The following is a 17,719-nucleotide window of genomic DNA, read 5'->3' as shown; positions in this document are numbered from 1 at the left end:
TGGGGGGGTGGGGGGACATTAGAGCAAATAACACTTCTGAATTATATGCTTTCTGCTGCATTTCTTACCCATCGAACAGGATGCTGGAGTTCAGTGAGTGTATTTTCCTCTCTCACTCAAAATACAGGAAAATAAAACGATATATTGAGCCACATGGGAGGACATGGTAGTCTTTGCGTAATATACACAATGCACCTTGTATCTACATCTGTAATATACAACAAGTACTTTACACCAGACTTAAGAAGTTAAAAAGGAGGTACAAAAACAAGCAAATAATAAAAAGAAACCAAAAAAAGATATAAAGGCTAAGAGTGTAACGGCGCACTCCATAAAAAGCATGGTTTAACATAAAGAAATGTCAAAAAATGTGTGAAAACTATTTCCTTAGCTTGTGTTGAATGTCATTTTCTTGTGCTTCACGTAACTGTCCCATCTCTGCGCCACATATCTTCCGCTTTCCCGCTGACATGTCAATTCCCTCCACTGCTTCGAAAAACACCAAAGTTCAAGTGGTCCTTTCTGTAAAACTTCTTTCCTAAATCCTCTCTCTTCAAGCACTTTCCTAACCTCGCTCACTGGCTGGCAGCCCACTGTGGTGCGAGCAGTGAACCGAACTGAAGGTTTACGTGTGTGAGATGTCTACTAGTGTTCATGCACATGCTGGGCTGGTCTCTGTGTATGGTGTCTGTAGGCCAGCCTCCAGCCTGCCTATGTGCCTCTACACCCAAGAGTCCGGCGAGGCTGGGTAGTGGCTCGTCTCGTAGTTGAGTTCACTGTATGGGCGGGATGCCGAATAAAAGTCCACGTAGTTCCCCGTGGACTTCAGTCCCAGGTGCATGGTGCCGTCAGCGGTGGGTGAGGGGCGTTTATGCGCTTGGTCCTCGTAGTATGGATCCTCGAAGTTGGCTCCTGGGGGAGTCTGGAAGGGAGGGTAGGCCTCTGGAGGGTTGCCTTGAGCAGAGACCTGTCGGAAACAATGAGAGCATAAGGGCTGCTTTGGGAAGTGATATAAATGTGTTATGCGGTAGTTCAGCAACTAAGAATATCATTTAAATTTCAAATCAAGCACTTTCCGTGTAATAAAGTTAAAAGGCAATGAATATAATGTTATATAAAAGGTACTTCATTTAAACCAGTGTTTTTCATCTTAGGCACTCCACAGTGCCATAAAAAAGACTTGAGTACTTCATCCACACCAAACCAGAAATGTGTTCATTTGAACTGGTAATACACTGGATCATTTCACATTATGATTAATATAAAGTAATTTAATATAAAGTCTACTTGGTGTGGAAAAACATAGACTTAATAAATGGCAAATATATTCTTCTCTTCTTCTAAGTTTCATCCAGACAATCATAGTTTCTTTCGTAGAAAAAAACTGGAAAAAAAAGTTTAATTGGCTTAATTGTCATTTTTAAAACATTTTTTAAACCATTGACAGCCTTATATTTTAAAGCTACAATTTCCCCCCCAAAAAAGAAAAAGAAACAAAGCAAAACCAAAATCTTTCTAAATACCTCAGGAACCTACTAAAAGGTGCATATGCTTTATGTATAACAACTGACAAAATACAATAATTTATAAAAAATATAAATAATAATTAAGAAATAAAAGAAAAAAATATATACATATAATAATAATAATATGCAGATATATTTTATTTTAACATTATTATATTCATAATATAATAATTAAAACAGTCACCTTTAAAAAAAATTAAATAGACATAAAAACATTTCCCCCTTTTTTGACACATGAAAATATCAAGATAAGCTACACAATACAGCTCTGTGTGATATGTGCTGAACTCACCTGGTTATGCTTGATGTCATCACCAGGAGACATGTAAGCACCTCTGAACAGTGTAGATGTCCCACTGGAGATTTGAGCTGCAGAGACAGTGACTTTGACTTTTTTATATGTAAAGAGAATGTTGATATGAAACAGGTTTACAGATATATGAATTACAGTTCATGACTTTTGTTGAGGTAAAAAACTTCACACCAAGATGCAAAGGTGAGATATCAGACACCTTTCTGTGGAATAAACCTGTTACACTGTTACTTTTACTAATTACAACTCTCACGTAATTCACTGCCTTTGTTTAGGGTATATTTGATGGTTTGTCTGGAAATCATTGTTGACTCTGTCAGTCATTTGGCGGTGGTTATGTGGAAGCTTTAACTTTGTGCTGTAGGACTCTGAACTGCGGCCTTACCTGCCATGGCGTCTTTTCTGGAGGTGTGCTCACCCTTGTTTCCATGGTAACCAGAATTGGTTCCAGTTGACTCATAGTCTGTCTTCCTCTCCTTCAAGCTCATCATTTCTCGAGGGGAGGTGGGGGCACTTGCTAAAAAACACAGCAAGTCAATAATGAGTGAGGGGGGAAAACAGCCTGTTTGTTTAGGCGAAAGTATCTTGACACATTAGAAAGTACAATAAGATCTCATTCCATCAAGGGATGTTTTATTTTACATAAAAAACTCATTTACTGTAATGAAGCAATTCTCTTGTTGCCTTTTGAGGCAAACAAGTGTCAGTGCGCTACTCCTAATTGCTAAATGGAATTGGTCATGTAATTGATTGGTTTTGTCTGAGCTTCTTTCTCGTTCCTTCATCAATAATTTATTTCACTTTTCTTGTCAGTTTTGTGTTTGGAAAAGCGTTGGTTGGCTTAAATAAAGCTGTCTATATGATTTCTGTCAGGAAGTGAGATCCAAGTATTAATAGATACTTAATAGAAAAGTAGATATTAATAGAATAGCATCACTTAACAAAACCCTTCATAAAGGTGATTAACTAAATATTATATTAACAGATTACTGCATAGTTCATGCACATTCAAACTGAAAACATAAATCAAAATTTACAAAATTATATTATATTATGTTTTAAATAATAAATATATGCATTTGTTGGAGAGGAAATTTGACAACACAAAATATTACATAACTGTCGAAATTTTTGTAAAATTGCAATAATTTTCACCCAGTAAATAAAAAATGGCTTATAATTATTTTATTCTTTGTTTATTATTTCATGAATTTTCATATAGTTTCAAAATCGAATAAGGGCAAGGGTAAAACAATAACATTTATAGATAGAAGGCTACTGAAAGGTATCAAAATATAATAATAATAAACAAGTTTACAGTTTTAATGTGACCTTTATATAACAAAAAGCAAAATGAAATTTAATGAAACCCTTGGGATGTACAAGTGAAGCGCCCACAGTTGAAAAAATACCCAATAACATCCTCAGTAATTCCAGAAAAGATTATTTTACAACAAAGCATTTCATTATGCCAGAAATAGATACTTACATGTCATCATTTAATTATTTGGGTGTTAATGAATCAGCTCTTGAGGACAGATTCTGTGTTTTTGCTCTTTTCAGCTTTGTTGGCTGGTATACAGTCTACCCTAGATGGCCATCTTACTTGCAAATGTATTCATTTTCATTTCCCAGAGAAATTACAACTTGCACAATTAAAAGGCGTGAGATTCTCTTTTGGGATAGTTCCCCACCACACCCTCCCAAGGAGCAGGTAGAATAACTATGCCCCCTCTTTGTTTGTCCCAAGATATGTGAGGACATTATGAGCATTTAATATTCAGGTTGCCCCTAGACTACATTTAAATAAACAATGATAATTCTGAATACTGGAGATGATGTAGCAATATTAATGCATACATAAACTGAGTTCAAAAGCATAATCTACTAAAATAAACTTTGATATCTGAAACACAACTAGAGAACAGACAGTGCCTGCTGTCTGACAAAGCGTGTTAGTTAAGCAGAACAGACTCTTCTTGACTCACTGTACAGTACTGTATTCTCCATCCTGCTGCCATCAGTTGGAAATGGACAAATATCAGGATGTACCCTGATCTTGACATCTGTGTTCCCTCCATGATCACATAACGGCATAAGCCACACATTTTTTTTAATCTCCCATTAATGTACTATTTTAGGATTAGTCATTAGGAATTCTCCAACAACCGACTAGTTGATTAATGAGGTCAACTTGTTTTAGATGCTTTAATTAGTGCACTCTCTGGCAAATGTCATGTCTTTTTTGAGTACTTGATTATTGTGGTTAGTTAATAGTTCACTGTGTTTTAAGACCCTGGTGTTCTGTTCCATCCTGATGCTCATCTGAAACCATTCTATAATACAGACTGATTAGTTGAATAGGTGTTCATGCAACCCACTGACTACGTGATTTTGAAAATAAACAGTTTTGATCATTTCAAGTACTTTTTTATTCCTCTAATCTACTCCTGAGGAGATAAAGATGTTGATGATAGAGTGCAAAGGAAATGTCAATGATATTACTTGTTGTCAAAATGGAGGAAAGTGGAGCGGCTCTCACCTGATCGATTATTGGGCGAGGTCCGCACAGGAGAGATAGATGGAGTGCGAGAGGAGGAATAAGGTCGTTGTCTGTCTCTCTCAATTGTAGATGAAGAGCCAACAAAGTGATACTGAGAATAGCCATCCTGTCATAAAAATAAGAGCATGATCATCTGTTCATTCTGAAACTTCACTCATTAAAACCTTCTGGTTACAAGTATATGATAGAAAAAAATAAAGATTTTCATGCATTTGAAACTGAATTCCTTTAAAAAACTCAGATCAGATAAACTAAAGCCTCTAACTCCAGCAAAAATCCTCTAACTCCATTGATGCCCATTTAAAAGTAGATAGGTGCAAATGTAATAGATGTGAGAACAGCGAGGTCTTCTGAATTTATTACCTTTTTATAGAGGCTTCGCAAATCTCTGTACTGCCACATGCTGTTGAGAACTTGAGACGCCGCTTTCACCACCTTCGGTGTGTGTCTGTCGGGAAACATAGAAGAGAAAATGAATACAACACATAGCACTATCTGCAATAATATAATATAATACAAGCAATATAAGTGAATGTTCAGTTTCTAATCCATTTCTGGGGCTGCTAATATAATGGATTGCTTCATAATTTTTTTTGAGTGCAAACTAAATAAAACCCTGTGGTACAATACAGAAACTTTAAAGAAAGTACTTTCTCAGCTATATAAACAAACAGTGTTGGTAGACGTGGACTATAAATATCTCAGTAAAAATTCATTTTAGTTCAGCTCAATTTGTGCACAGATTTCTTTAATGGTGATAAATTCTAAGATACAAAATAAGCTCTAACGGGAACCATAAATACTATAACATCTATAGCAAATGCTACGGAGATGAGTTGGTTTATTTATACTACTCTACTGTTCAAACGTTCCAAAATGTTTCTGAAAGAAGTAGTCTTGCAATATAACTGCTAAAGTGGAATTGCTTAAGTAGTTTTTCATTTTTCATAATAAAGAATAAGAGATGTACTGAATGGAAGGTTCGGCATGTCCTCTTCCTTTATAAAAAAAATATTTCCTTTTAAATATGCCTAATTCTATGGGATATAACAGGGTAAAATTTGTCTACACACTCTAACTGGTTGTGATCATGTTACAGAATACTAAGATACTAACTTGTCTCCTTTGCTGCGGGCAATGCCGATGAGTTTCTCAATGCCGCCTGCATCACGAAGAGCCTTGGTGTTCTCCATGTTCTTGGTGATGACTTCATGCAGAGCGCAGCAGATCGCAGTGATGGTGTCATCGGACATGCTCTTGCTGGTGCCGCCATTGCCAGTACTGTTGTTATTGTTGCCCCCCGGTAGACGATGGACCAGATCCCTCATGGCATACTTGCCTGTGGGTTGCGTGAATGAGATGAACCAAAAAGAAAAGTCAGAGAGGAGGTGTGACAACCAGAGGCCTTTTCAAAGATGTAGATTTTGGATTTAGATTCTACCGTCGGCATGCAGAGCTCTTTAAGTGCGCTGAACCTGAAGGCTGCAACAACTGCAGAACTGAAAATGCCAAAGCATCCGATACACCCACATCACTACCCAGCAGCTCTATTACACTTAACGTGACCACAAAGACCCATTCCCACCAGGGAGCTAATTCTCTCTGCAACGACCTGTGCTACAAAACTGCTTTCAACCGGCATGTATCGAAGTTACATAAAAGAAAGGTTCCCATGAGCTCTTGCAGCTTTGCCCACTTCATCACTGATTTCCTTAAATAATAAAGGACATTTGAACAGCTATATCTGAAATGAGCCTGCAGGATCAGTATTCCACGAGCGCTGCTGTCTCGACATTTGTACAGTTTTATGCCGCTCCTCTTGCCCTATATTCCAAAAGAAATGCACACGCCTTCGAACTCACGCACGGCCAAGACCAGACAAGTGCGAGCGGTTGCCATGGAGACAAGGGGGCCCATCAGAATACACAAACTATTAAAAAGATCAATAGTCTGTTAGTGTCGTGAGCAGCCTTTCAAACAATGCCACCTCGCCTCACTGCAATACCTGACTAGAAATGCTACATAGATGCCCTCGCTGATACACTCATAACAAATACACACACTCACAGATCTTGAAGTAATTTAAGGGTACACACACCTCTGTGGCATTCGGCTCTGCTGGAGAAAATGTTAGCTTGAGGCAAACATACTTCTGTGTCCCAAACCTACCTATGAGCTCCTTGTTCCTGACATCAAGGGCCATGTTTCGGAGAGCTGTGGCCACAGCGCACACAACCCGGTCATTGTCTATTCTCAGCAACTCCACCAGAATGGGTAGTCCTTTCTCTTTCCGAACTGCAGCACGGATGTACACCGACCACTACAGGCACAGGAAACGGAAAAAAGGGTCCCGCAAAATGATTATCAACACATCAACTGAACAGAAACAGAGGCGCTGGAATGAGATTTTGATGTCAACATTGCATGAAATGTGAATTTAGATCATTGCACTGTTGTTTGGTTCACTTTTCTGTAAAGAATGAGCAGAAAATGAGGACAACAGAAGATTCTGAAGTGCAAAATTGCTAAATTTGACACAGAATATTTGAGTCATTGTCTACACTTTCAAGACTTCGAGTGAGAATTCAACTCTCTACATCCATTTGAAGATGTAAGTTTGAACCCATCAGCTATCTTACACTGGTTGTGTACACTCAAAAGAGACTTTGTTCTCAATATAAAGTTCACTATGTTCTCCAAGTTTGTATTCGACATCTGTTTGCTGTTTGTAGAACTCCATGACCTTGACAGACAAAACTGAAGTATGAATGTGTATTTGTGCCAGTCATAATGGTGATGGGTGCCAGAGCCAGTTTGTTTGGTTCATGGCTCTTTGGGTGCAGGGTTACTCACAGGTTTTAAGGTGGGGCCTACCTTCCAGCTACCTGCTGCCAGGTTCTGTAGAGCCCCAGCCGCTCCCTCCAGCGTGTCCGGGTTCGAGCACTCAGACAGAAGAGTGAGGTACGGTTTTACTATGGACGGGTGCCATAGCATCTGCAGTCCCTTCGGAGGGTCACTAGAGTCTGGGAAAGGCCCAACACCATCCCACTGAAAGCAGAGAAAGAGTGAGCGTTCATTCACTATAAACATCATTTATTTTCACCCTTAAGCATACACGAATTTCTGGCAAAAGTGAAACTAACATTGCCTGTGTGAAATGCTCTAGGCTGTACTGTACTTGTCCCTCTCATTCTGCACCAGTACAACAGAATCGTCCCAGTACTTTAGTACTGTACATTTAGTTCTGGAACTAAAGCGGTGCGAAAGGCCCTATAGAGAGAGAAAAAATGAACAGTGAAAGTAACAAAAACTTGTAAAATACATTTTAATGAGCATAATTAAGTGTGAAAAGACCAGATATAATTTTTGGTATTTTTTTACTAGTGTGTAGGACACTATAGTTCATTTATGTAAGTGAGGAAAATTTTGGTTTGACTGTATCTATTTCATAAATGAAGTTAACCAACTAACATTATACATACTCTTTTGGTTTCTGTACCCAATATTTAAAAAATTTACAAATGCAATGCAAATATTGGTATTGGTACTCGGTATCGGCAAGTACCAAAAATAAAAGTATCGGTATCGGGCGAGTACTGGAAAAAGTGGTATCGGTGCTTCCCTAGTTATTACACAGTGTAACTATTAAGAAAAGAATCATACACAAATGCATTCCACAAAGGAGGTGCACAACCTTCATTAAATATAGATCATCAGCCTTGCTTTAGTATATTTTCTATATATTTTCTATGTGGTTTTGCAAACTTGTTAGCAAAATATGTGATACTTAACCCTGAATTCTGATGGGTTTTGTTGGTGATTTTGCTATTTTCTAGCAATAAAGCAATAATAGTTCAAAAGAACAGCAGTTATTTGAAATGGAAATCTTTTTTGGCATTATAAATGTCTTTGCTGTCACTTTAGATCAATTTGCATCTTTTGCTGAATAAAAGTATAAATTTTGTTCAGAAAAAAAAAAAACTTGCTGATTCCAAACTTTTGAACAGTAGTGTATGTTTTTTTACAGCAATATACTAAATATCAGCAAAAATTATGGCACTGTTGTATGGCTTAAATTGCTAGATACAGTTAAGATGGGACAGGCCAAAAATCACAATTTAAAGAGGACAAAGGGGGTTTAACAACAAAAAACATGGGATTTGTGCCAATGTGTAATGGGACACCAAACTGTACCCTATTCATGGAAAGTGCCAGATGCTATTTTATTTTTGGCCAATTTTATTAATAAACACAGAGCAGAGCCATCAGGAAATGATGGTGAGAAGAGGGGGAAGCAGGACTGGGCAATGTCACGAGCCAGACTACAACTTGCCTGCATGAGCACAACAGCTCAATGTGGAATGTACACTGATGATCTTACCATAGTACGGAATGATTATTTATATACTATAGTATTTACATGGCACTCCAAGGTAATTTAAAGAATCCCATAGTATTCACTGGAAATAACATGGTACTTTTTTGCTGCATACTGAAATATTTGAAGACAAAGCTCACTAGTTGTTTAGGACAGAGGTTCTCAAACCTCTCCATGCAGTACCCCCAGCACTGCACGTTTTGTATGTCTCCCTATATCTGACACACCACTTCAGGTCTTGCAGTCTCCACTAATGAGCTGATGAGTTGAATCAGGTGTGATAGATGAGGGAGAAATACAAAATGTGCAGGGCTGGGGGTACTCCAGGACAGGTTTGAGAACCACTGGTTTAGGATACAGAGTAATTGAAAAGACAGGGCAAACTCAACCGTTGCACAGTCAGATGTGCATTTGCATCGTTGTTAAAGGAACAGATGACTCACAGACAATTTAGTTATTTAAAAGCTACAGTGCAAAGTAATGCCACCTTTTACCTCTCTATTCATGCCATGCAAATGCTGAACAAACACTCCCGATGCCCTTATCTCGATCTGTTTTCAGAAACGAAATGAAATCAGCCTGGAAAATACGTAATTATCCACTGGAGGAGGACGAGTGACGACACAGGCGGCCCGCACGTGAATGCTGCTAAGTGATGCTAATTGCCAGCAGCTGCAGGGATAAAAACCCCCGGCCCACCTGATTGTGGCTCTTCTTTTTCTTTTTCTTCTTGCCCCAGCAGCCGGAGCTCTCCGCATCCTTCCCGCTGGCATCGGTGCACAGAACCCCATCCAGCTCCTCCGATCCCATCTGCTGCCCCTGAGACGTCTCTGCCGCCAACCTGTACGACAGGTTCCGCAGGATGCACACGCAGTTCTCGATGGTCTAGAAGGGGGCGTGTTTGATGCACAAAGATTGGGGGAAAAAAAGTTTTCAGATTACAAAAATGGCAAAACATGGAAAAACCTACAAATGGGAGACATATCTTTTGGAATTCACAGTAACACACCTCGAGAAGTTTAACTTTATTTGACACAGTAAATATCTAAATGTCTTTTTGTATTTGCGAGGCAATCTGTCCTCTTTGGGAAGGCTGTGCAATATTGTGCTCTGAACTCTTAATAGTCTCTTGTTAGATTAGTCCTCTGGACAGACTCCAGTGGAGAGCTGGAGAACTAATCCTATTGTGATGAGCAGTGAGGCAGGAAAAACAAAGAGGACGACTTTGATCTTGTAAATGCTTTCAGAGGGATTAATGTGTGACGCTCTTTCTTTTTTTCCCTCATTCAAACTTGTTCTCACAAAGTATTATGCCAGTAACAGAGACCCCTTGAAAATCAAACAAAAACTCAATATAGAGAGGTGTGTCACTGCATGACTTTTTCTGTGTAATTACCATAAAGCTCTCTTAAAAGCAACCGCAGCTATGAAGAGCAGTTGTTGTTTTTTTTACAACATTGTTTGTGGTCAAAGCAATTAGAGGAGCCAAAACAAAATCTAAACTGTCTGTCTGATACAATGTCCATTGTCCCTGCTGGAAAAATAAAATAAACTACTGGTTTGGACCAGTTTTACAGCATCCAAGATGATTTTATCTAGATTTAGATGAGAAATTCTAGGGATTTCTTTATTCTTTTGAGCACAAATGAAGATAATTTGAAGAATGCTGGTAACCAAACAGTTGACGGTAGCCATTGTCTTCCATAGTATGGAATAAAATACTATGGAAGTCAGTGGCTACCGTTAAATGTTTAAAATATCTTCTTTTGTTTTGAGTTGAAGAAAAAAATCTATCTCTATCTCTCTCTCTCTCTCTCTCTCTCTCTCTCTCTCTATATATATATATATGAAATTTATATATATATAAATTAAATGAAATTTATAGAGTGAACTGCCTATTGGCTTGCTTGTATTGTTCAAGAACATGATCCAAACAAGTCCATGTCATACTAACATGAAACTCTGCTTCTAACTGCACGTCAAGAGCTGTAGTTCTGTCCACACAACTTTTGTTTTGTTTTGTGCAAATGTTCATTGGAACTGGGGTTTTGGGAAACAATGAATCGCTGAACTACGCTGGTAACTTTCAACCATAGTTGGCTAACAATGCTTCTGGTAAATGCACACCAGATCGAGAGTGATTTTTAGTGTAATGCGCAATATTCATCAGACTGAGCGAACGGACTGTGGGTGGTCTGTGGGCGTGCCGTCTGAGACTAAGCTGGTCTAGACATGTTTTTTTCAGCAGAACTGGCTTTTTCAGCTGAGGAGATTTGTGCATTGTGTCTTCAATCTCATCTAACATTTAGCAGTAGAGAAGTGCACTAGTGCTGTATTGAAAATGGTTGGGGAGCAAAAACTGCACAACTAAACCTGCCAGAATTCTCGGTGGTGCTCTGCTGAATGCAAACACTTCGGAATAAGAGCAGAGGAGGGAAAGGTCAAACCTTGCTGTCGATCTCACTGGTGCCCAGAGCTGTCTGGATGACATAGAGCAGCGCATCAGTCAGCCCCTCACACTCTCTCATCCTGCGGCGGGCCTCTTCTCCGGCTGAGCTCACATTCCTGTAGAGAACGAATTCACACACACATTCACACGCATGTTGTATTATTGACTCCATTGATTACGTTTTGCCAGTTCTGAGCTTCTAAATCAATACTCAACTAACCAAAGGGCATGTCTTCAACATCAATAAGCTTTTCATGGAAATGAGTAGTAACTCACTTTTTCCCCCAATTTCTTTTCAAACAGAGCAATGTTTGGATAGCAGTGTTTTTATACTCTTCAAGAAGTCAACTCTGCAGTAGGAGAACGTTTTTTAATGTAGAAAATCCAAATATCAGCTTTATGAATCACCAGCAACATGCCCCAAAGCAACAAGCTTGGAATCCCAAGAGCCGGAGCCTCGGGAGACCTGAATTGGGAAGTCTGATCTGAGCAGGGCCTTATTCGAATGTGCCTGTGAGAAATCAAAGACCACATCCTGTCGTCTCTCTCTCCTTCGCTCTCCAAGAAGCTTCTAAGAGATCTGTGTGTCTCGGGCAGCTGCAGGTGGTGTGGCAACTGTGTCCAGCCATTAAATATTCAATCAGTCTTCTAGCTCCTCAGCCATCCACGAAGAGGATTAATTATCACGCTGGGTGTAGGGAGCTTAGTCCAGCCATCCAAGAGTGACTCAGCACTTTCTACAATCCTGCTGCTTCAAACCTAAACGCTGATGTGCAGGGAAGAGAGGATAATATGTGCATATAGCATGTGCTATAAATGTAAAGTGCTGTTAATATCAAAATGAGTTTTAAAGTAAAACGTTTCTGGGCTCTGAAAGTATCTGCAAATTTTTTGACGGTTCCAGAGAGCTCCTAATAGCTCCAAAATTCACCAATCCATCTAGTCAGCAAAAACTAGAAACATATAGAAACACAATATCAACAGCATTACAATGGAAAAGCATGTTCATGCGATCATCACTTATGCATGATGCATCGACATTCATCATAGATCAAAATGACAAAGCCACAACATACAGCATTAGACAGTCTTTTTAGACTGCACATAGTGGACTACCCAGATACATAAACATTTGACATTATGCCAAAGGTTTTCTCATGCCTGTGTTGTGCCAAATCCAACCCCATTCAAATCCTTGAACTTTAAAGAGAAGCTATTTTTAATGCCTCATCAAAAAGTCTGTCTCATCACGGCCATATTTTGTTCTAGTTAATTAAAAGGCTTTTTGTTGTGTAAAATATGTGGAAGTTAACCGTTTAGCATTAACATAAGCTATCGAGCCATATGCTTAGCTTGCAATTGGAAATGTTTAGATATGCAATACATAAAAGTCAATATTTGACATATTTTTATGGTTAAGACAATTTTTAGGACAAATTTTATTGAAATATATCAAAATATTACACAATTATTATATAAAAATAATTGTGATAATATTTTATATACACTACCGTTCAAAAGTTTGGGGTCAAAATCCCTTTATTACAAACATTAAAAAATCTTGTCGACCCCAAACTTTTGACATTTTTGCTCATTAGGGCTGCTTTTATTTGATCAAAAATCACAGTAAAAACAGTACTTTTCTGAAATGTTAATATAACAATTTAAAACAACTATTTTCTATGTGAATATATTTTAAAATGTAGATTATTTATTGGATAGGAAAGCAGATTTTTTTTCAACAGCCATTACTCTTCAGTGTCACATGATCCTTCAGAAATCATTCTGATATGCTGATTTGATGCTCAAGAAACATTTCTAATTATTATCAATGTTAAAAACAGTTGCGCTGCTTAATATTTTTGTAGAAAATGTGATTTTTTTTTTTGGATTTTTTTTTAGAATTCTTTGATGAATATTATGTTCAAAAGAACAACAATTATTTGAAATGGAAATCTGTAACAATATAAATGTATTTACTGTTACTTTTCAGTAAAGACATTAGTTTAATGCATCCTTGCCTTGGAATTAATTTATATTACAAAAAAAATCTTATATATATATATATATATATATATATATGTGTGTGTGTGTGTGTGATAATGAATAGAACAGCTTAACGAATAGGCAACATAATAGCTTCGGGGTCCAAAGGAGATTTGGGCAATGGGAAGGTTTTGGCATACCACCAGGTTCACAATCACAGTGCCTAATGCTATTCTAGAGCAACAGAATCTTATTGTTGAATCCGACCAATACTGGGCAGAAAATATAATCCTACTAAAGTGGCAGAACGAACTCCATCACAAAATGCAGAGAGTCTGAGACCAGCCAAATTCATCAAATGCAACTGAATCTATTTATTCAAATCAATTAACTTAAGTTGTCAGTGAAGGGCTCCTGGAAAAGCCTCAAAGCTAATTCACAAATGTGTTTGGTTGACACAGAAGCAGAGAGCCATTATCCAGCAGCGTACTTTTGCCCGTTGAGACCCCAATATACGCTGACATTTCGGAAGGCACACAAATTCATCATATCATGTCGCTTTGAAAGACGAAAACTCTGAGGCATTAACATAATATTTGCATAATTCTTACTTGAATAATCACCTAATAAAACAATGAATTGCTTCAAGGTGAAGATTAAGCCTCTTAAGAGCAACAACAGAAACTACATGTCCTTCATAGTGATGCTTTGTCTGTACATAAATATGAATGAACAATGAAAAACAACAGATGTTGAATAAAAACTTGGATTGACATTAATTAGGAGCTGTACCTGAGGCACCCGGTAGCATTGCGGAGCACCTGTGAGAAATGCAGGTGCAGCTTGTGGTCGTCCTGGTGGGGCGAGGTGTCCCAGCCCGAGTGAGGAATAATGACTGTGTTGGTCAGCACTGCCAGAGCATCCTGAATTATGGGCATCTTCAGAGCATCACATGAGGACAAGTTCCACAGCACACCTGTACACAAGAACATCAGCTATGAACAAAAACATGTCTGAGCCAGTGAAGAATACACACACTATTATTTATACAAAATACAATTTCCCTTCTTCACCTTGAGTTTTTGTTGTGCACAAAAATATATAATTACAAACACTGTTTGCAGCAGGCTACAAACATACCTTTGAATATTGCATGAGGTCTTGGTCAAGAGCCCTCAAAGGAAATACTTTCTAAAGTTTCACTAGTGTGTCCTCCTCATCAGCTCTTAGTATGAACATTAGAGGGTGTGATCCAAGCCACATCACAATCAAGAATGAACTGTGAACTGCTAGAAAGTAACATGCAGCTGAACTGTGGCTCATTTTGCATACTATTAAAAACAGTACGTTATAAATATTTCATCTCTTTCATGAGACCCCTACAGCTCTGATTCAGTGAACAAGGGAGCATTTTTGCATGTTCCTCCTCCCGGCTACTAGCAGGGTATAAAACTCTGTCCCAACTAATTGCATCTTATCTTGTTTGTTAAATATCACAGACTTCCAGTCCTAAACAGTATGGTGCATCCCACATTATACAGTAGTATGATTACAATAGTATGTCATTTGTTTTAAGAAATTATTTTTTTATTCATCAATGATGTATTAAATTTATCAACAAAAAAAAAAACACTTATAATGTTACATAATTATAAATATGTAACATTTTAAATACTTGCTGCTCTTTTGAACTTTAATTAAAAGAGGAAAAAAACTATACCGCATGGCTTCCACAAAAATATTAAGCAGCACAACTGTTTTCAATATTGATGATAATAAGAACGTTTTCTTGAGCACCAAATCAACTTATTAGAATGATTTTTGAAGGTTCATGTAACACTGAAGACTGGAGTAATTGCTGCTGAAAATTTAGCTTTGCCATCACAGGAATAAATTACAGTTTAAAAATATATATTAAAATAGTTATTTTAAAATTAAAACAGTTATTTTAATTTGTAATATTATTTCACAATCTTAAAATTTTTACTGTATTTTTGATCAAACAAGAGACTTTCAAAAACTCCAAACTTTTGAACAGTAGTGTGTGTTTGTTCCAAAATGTTCACTACTATGTTGCAACACAAACAGCTTAGTATGAACACTAGAGAATAACTGCTAGATATTAGCATGTGGCAACACAATGATTGTGTCTTCATACGCATACTATCCACCCAAAATAGTACACAAAATTAGGACTAGTGAAACCAAAATCCTAAAAATAGTATGCCAAATGGAAGTGTGCATCCATACTTTTGTGGCCCAAAAGAGGAGGAGTTTGTGACAGTTTTTTTCAGTTACAGAAAAATACCAAGAAAACAAGTTTGAAGCTACCACAGTACTACTCTAAAGGTTAAATATCAATGCATTTTACGGTAACAAATTTAGCTAGATGGTAATACACACAAGCACGCTCAAACAGTGTTAAATGGTATTCAATGGTATTAAAAAGTAATTTTATGACATAGTGCGTCTGAATAGTCCAAATACATCTAATGTTGTTGCTACATATTCAAAAGTATATACTTTTGCATTAGCAGCGAATTACATACTTCTACATTGTAGAAGTATACGAACTGGAAAACAGCCTATGGATGCTTGCCTGTCATTTGTTTGTACCCTCCACTGATTCGAGTTTGTCGTGTGGCATCAACCACAATGTTCATGTGGGACACTATAATCGCCTTTTTACGAGTCAGTAATGGCAAGAAACATTTTCCTTACTAATGTTTCTCAATTCAGCTTTTGGGGGCTATTTTTTGGGTGTCTCACTGCCATTTAGGTCATGGAGGACTTTACTAATGAGATGATGGGCTAAATCCAAGGGCTCAAGGTTTGGCTGGTTAGCATTGTTAGCCCCTGCTGGTAGATGCTGTAACTACACCATCTGGTTCTAAAAAGCACATTTCACCATTGACATCCATTCAGAATTGGCTATGCATAGCCAAGCAACACATATATCGCTTACATTTTTCATTACATTTCATTTCAAAAGCATGAAATAGACTCGCTGCTGTATACAAGGGAGTGCTTTTGTAGGTCCTTCCTCTGTGCTGCTAGCAGGGTGTACAGCTCTGCTCCAGCCAATTTAATCTTATCTTATCCTATCCAATCTTGTTTGTTAAACATCAAAGACTTCCTGTTTTTATGCAACCACCTGCAGAAAGAAGAGTTCTGAGCTCAAATTCAGGCCCCAGCCGGCACAACAGGCCCATGTCTGGCTTCAGCAATCGGCAGGTGACTGGGGTCTGCGGAGATGTTGCGTGAGGGGGGTTGGTTATGGACTGACGAGAGGACTCTTTGTCTTCTATTTTGAACCACTCTATAATTTACATTTTAATTATCTTTGAAAAAGCATAAATGGTTTCTCGCCACTTTCCAAATGTTTCAGCTAAAGTGAATACAAGCACAAAGACATGGAGCTGTAATAAGCAAGTGCCACTCAGATTTGCTCTGCCTATATTCAGTTTGAAACATTTCAGATGTTTCTCCGAGCTCTGGATTCAGGAGGATGGTGATTTTTCAATTGATGGACATTTAGATTGCTCACCAGGCTGAAACACAAGGGAGCCGCAGCATCCTATTGAAGCGTCTTACAAACAATTCAGCATCTGACATTTATGAAATGCCTCAAAAAGCAAATTGCCGCCCAATTTTTTCCGACATCTCTCAGGAACCGTCTTTGTACCAGAAATATTTCTATAGGGGATTTAGAAGAGACTTTGTCTTTTGTCAACGTGTCAAGACTCATAATACACAAGTCCCTAAAGAGGCTATGCCAAGCACTGGTATTATCCTTAATTATTATAGCCCTAACCAATTAGGAGATCATTAACAAATAATTTAATGGGTAGTGGGGTCTACAGTAACAAGCGGATGATTCTAGAAGAGCTGATTAACAAATTGTGCCCAATTATACAGAAGCCAGAGATAGTGATAGAAAGGTCACATACAATGTATTTGTATGCTGAACTTGCAACAAATGGTGGTGAGAGAGAAAATAAAGATACAGCACATTTAAAGATGGGGGACAGGCTCCGCATCCTAATCAGCCACGACACGTTTTGTTCACATTTTGTTTTGTTCATTTCTACTGTAAAATCTCACTGGTCCAACATCCCTTTCCATATAACTACATAGTATAAGTGAAATATTATGCCCTTCAAGTGGAGTCAGAAATATTGTAATTACTAGGTATGAGCACATGAATGACAAAGCAAAGTCATATTTACAAGTGGGAAACTTTAAATTCTAGCCGATGCACAAAGTTGTGGCGTTGGGAGAGTGACAATTTGAAGAATGGCGGAAACACTGATCTACAATATAGACAATATAACAGAATAGAATAGAATAGAATAGAATAGACTTAAAATCTATATATAGAGATCTGTGAGCAGAAAGCAAGTCTATTGCAAATGGTGTAAAGTTAATCTTTAACAACTTTCATTGTAACAAAAACATTTAGTTAAATAATAGACATAAATGAATAATTTTCATAATTTTGAAT

The 17,719-nt window shown here is 37.8% G+C and overlaps 1 protein-coding gene across 4 annotated transcripts in view; it reads right to left on the bottom strand.

The window, feature by feature from the left end:
• Positions 1 to 15: 15 nt before the first annotated feature.
• Positions 16 to 17,719, bottom strand: part of LOC107664081 (catenin delta-2-like) — a 95,186-nt gene continuing 77,482 nt past the window's right edge. For 3 of the 4 annotated variants that reach the window (XM_016454533.1, XM_016454534.1, XM_016454537.1), the window contains 11 exons: positions 14,008 to 14,191; positions 11,228 to 11,345; positions 9,480 to 9,665; positions 7,256 to 7,450; positions 6,572 to 6,722; positions 5,519 to 5,741; positions 4,766 to 4,850; positions 4,382 to 4,508; positions 2,225 to 2,356; positions 1,819 to 1,895; positions 16 to 967 (listed from right to left, as the gene is read on the bottom strand). In XM_016454533.1, the coding sequence (XP_016310019.1) occupies positions 722 to 967; positions 1,819 to 1,895; positions 2,225 to 2,356; positions 4,382 to 4,508; positions 4,766 to 4,850; positions 5,519 to 5,741; positions 6,572 to 6,722; positions 7,256 to 7,450; positions 9,480 to 9,665; positions 11,228 to 11,345; positions 14,008 to 14,191 (1,724 nt within the window). In that variant the 3' untranslated portion in view covers positions 16 to 721. The remainder of the gene's footprint in view (positions 968 to 1,818; positions 1,896 to 2,224; positions 2,357 to 4,381; positions 4,509 to 4,765; positions 4,851 to 5,518; positions 5,742 to 6,571; positions 6,723 to 7,255; positions 7,451 to 9,479; positions 9,666 to 11,227; positions 11,346 to 14,007; positions 14,192 to 17,719) is intronic. The other variant, XM_016454535.1, reaches the window with a different exon arrangement.

The sequence above is a fragment of the Sinocyclocheilus anshuiensis genome, unplaced genomic scaffold (genome assembly GCF_001515605.1).
Source record: "Sinocyclocheilus anshuiensis isolate Anshui unplaced genomic scaffold, SAMN03320099.WGS_v1.1 scaffold23, whole genome shotgun sequence".
Taxonomy (NCBI): domain Eukaryota; kingdom Metazoa; phylum Chordata; class Actinopteri; order Cypriniformes; family Cyprinidae; genus Sinocyclocheilus; species Sinocyclocheilus anshuiensis.
This window is presented reverse-complemented; position numbering and strand designations above follow the sequence as displayed.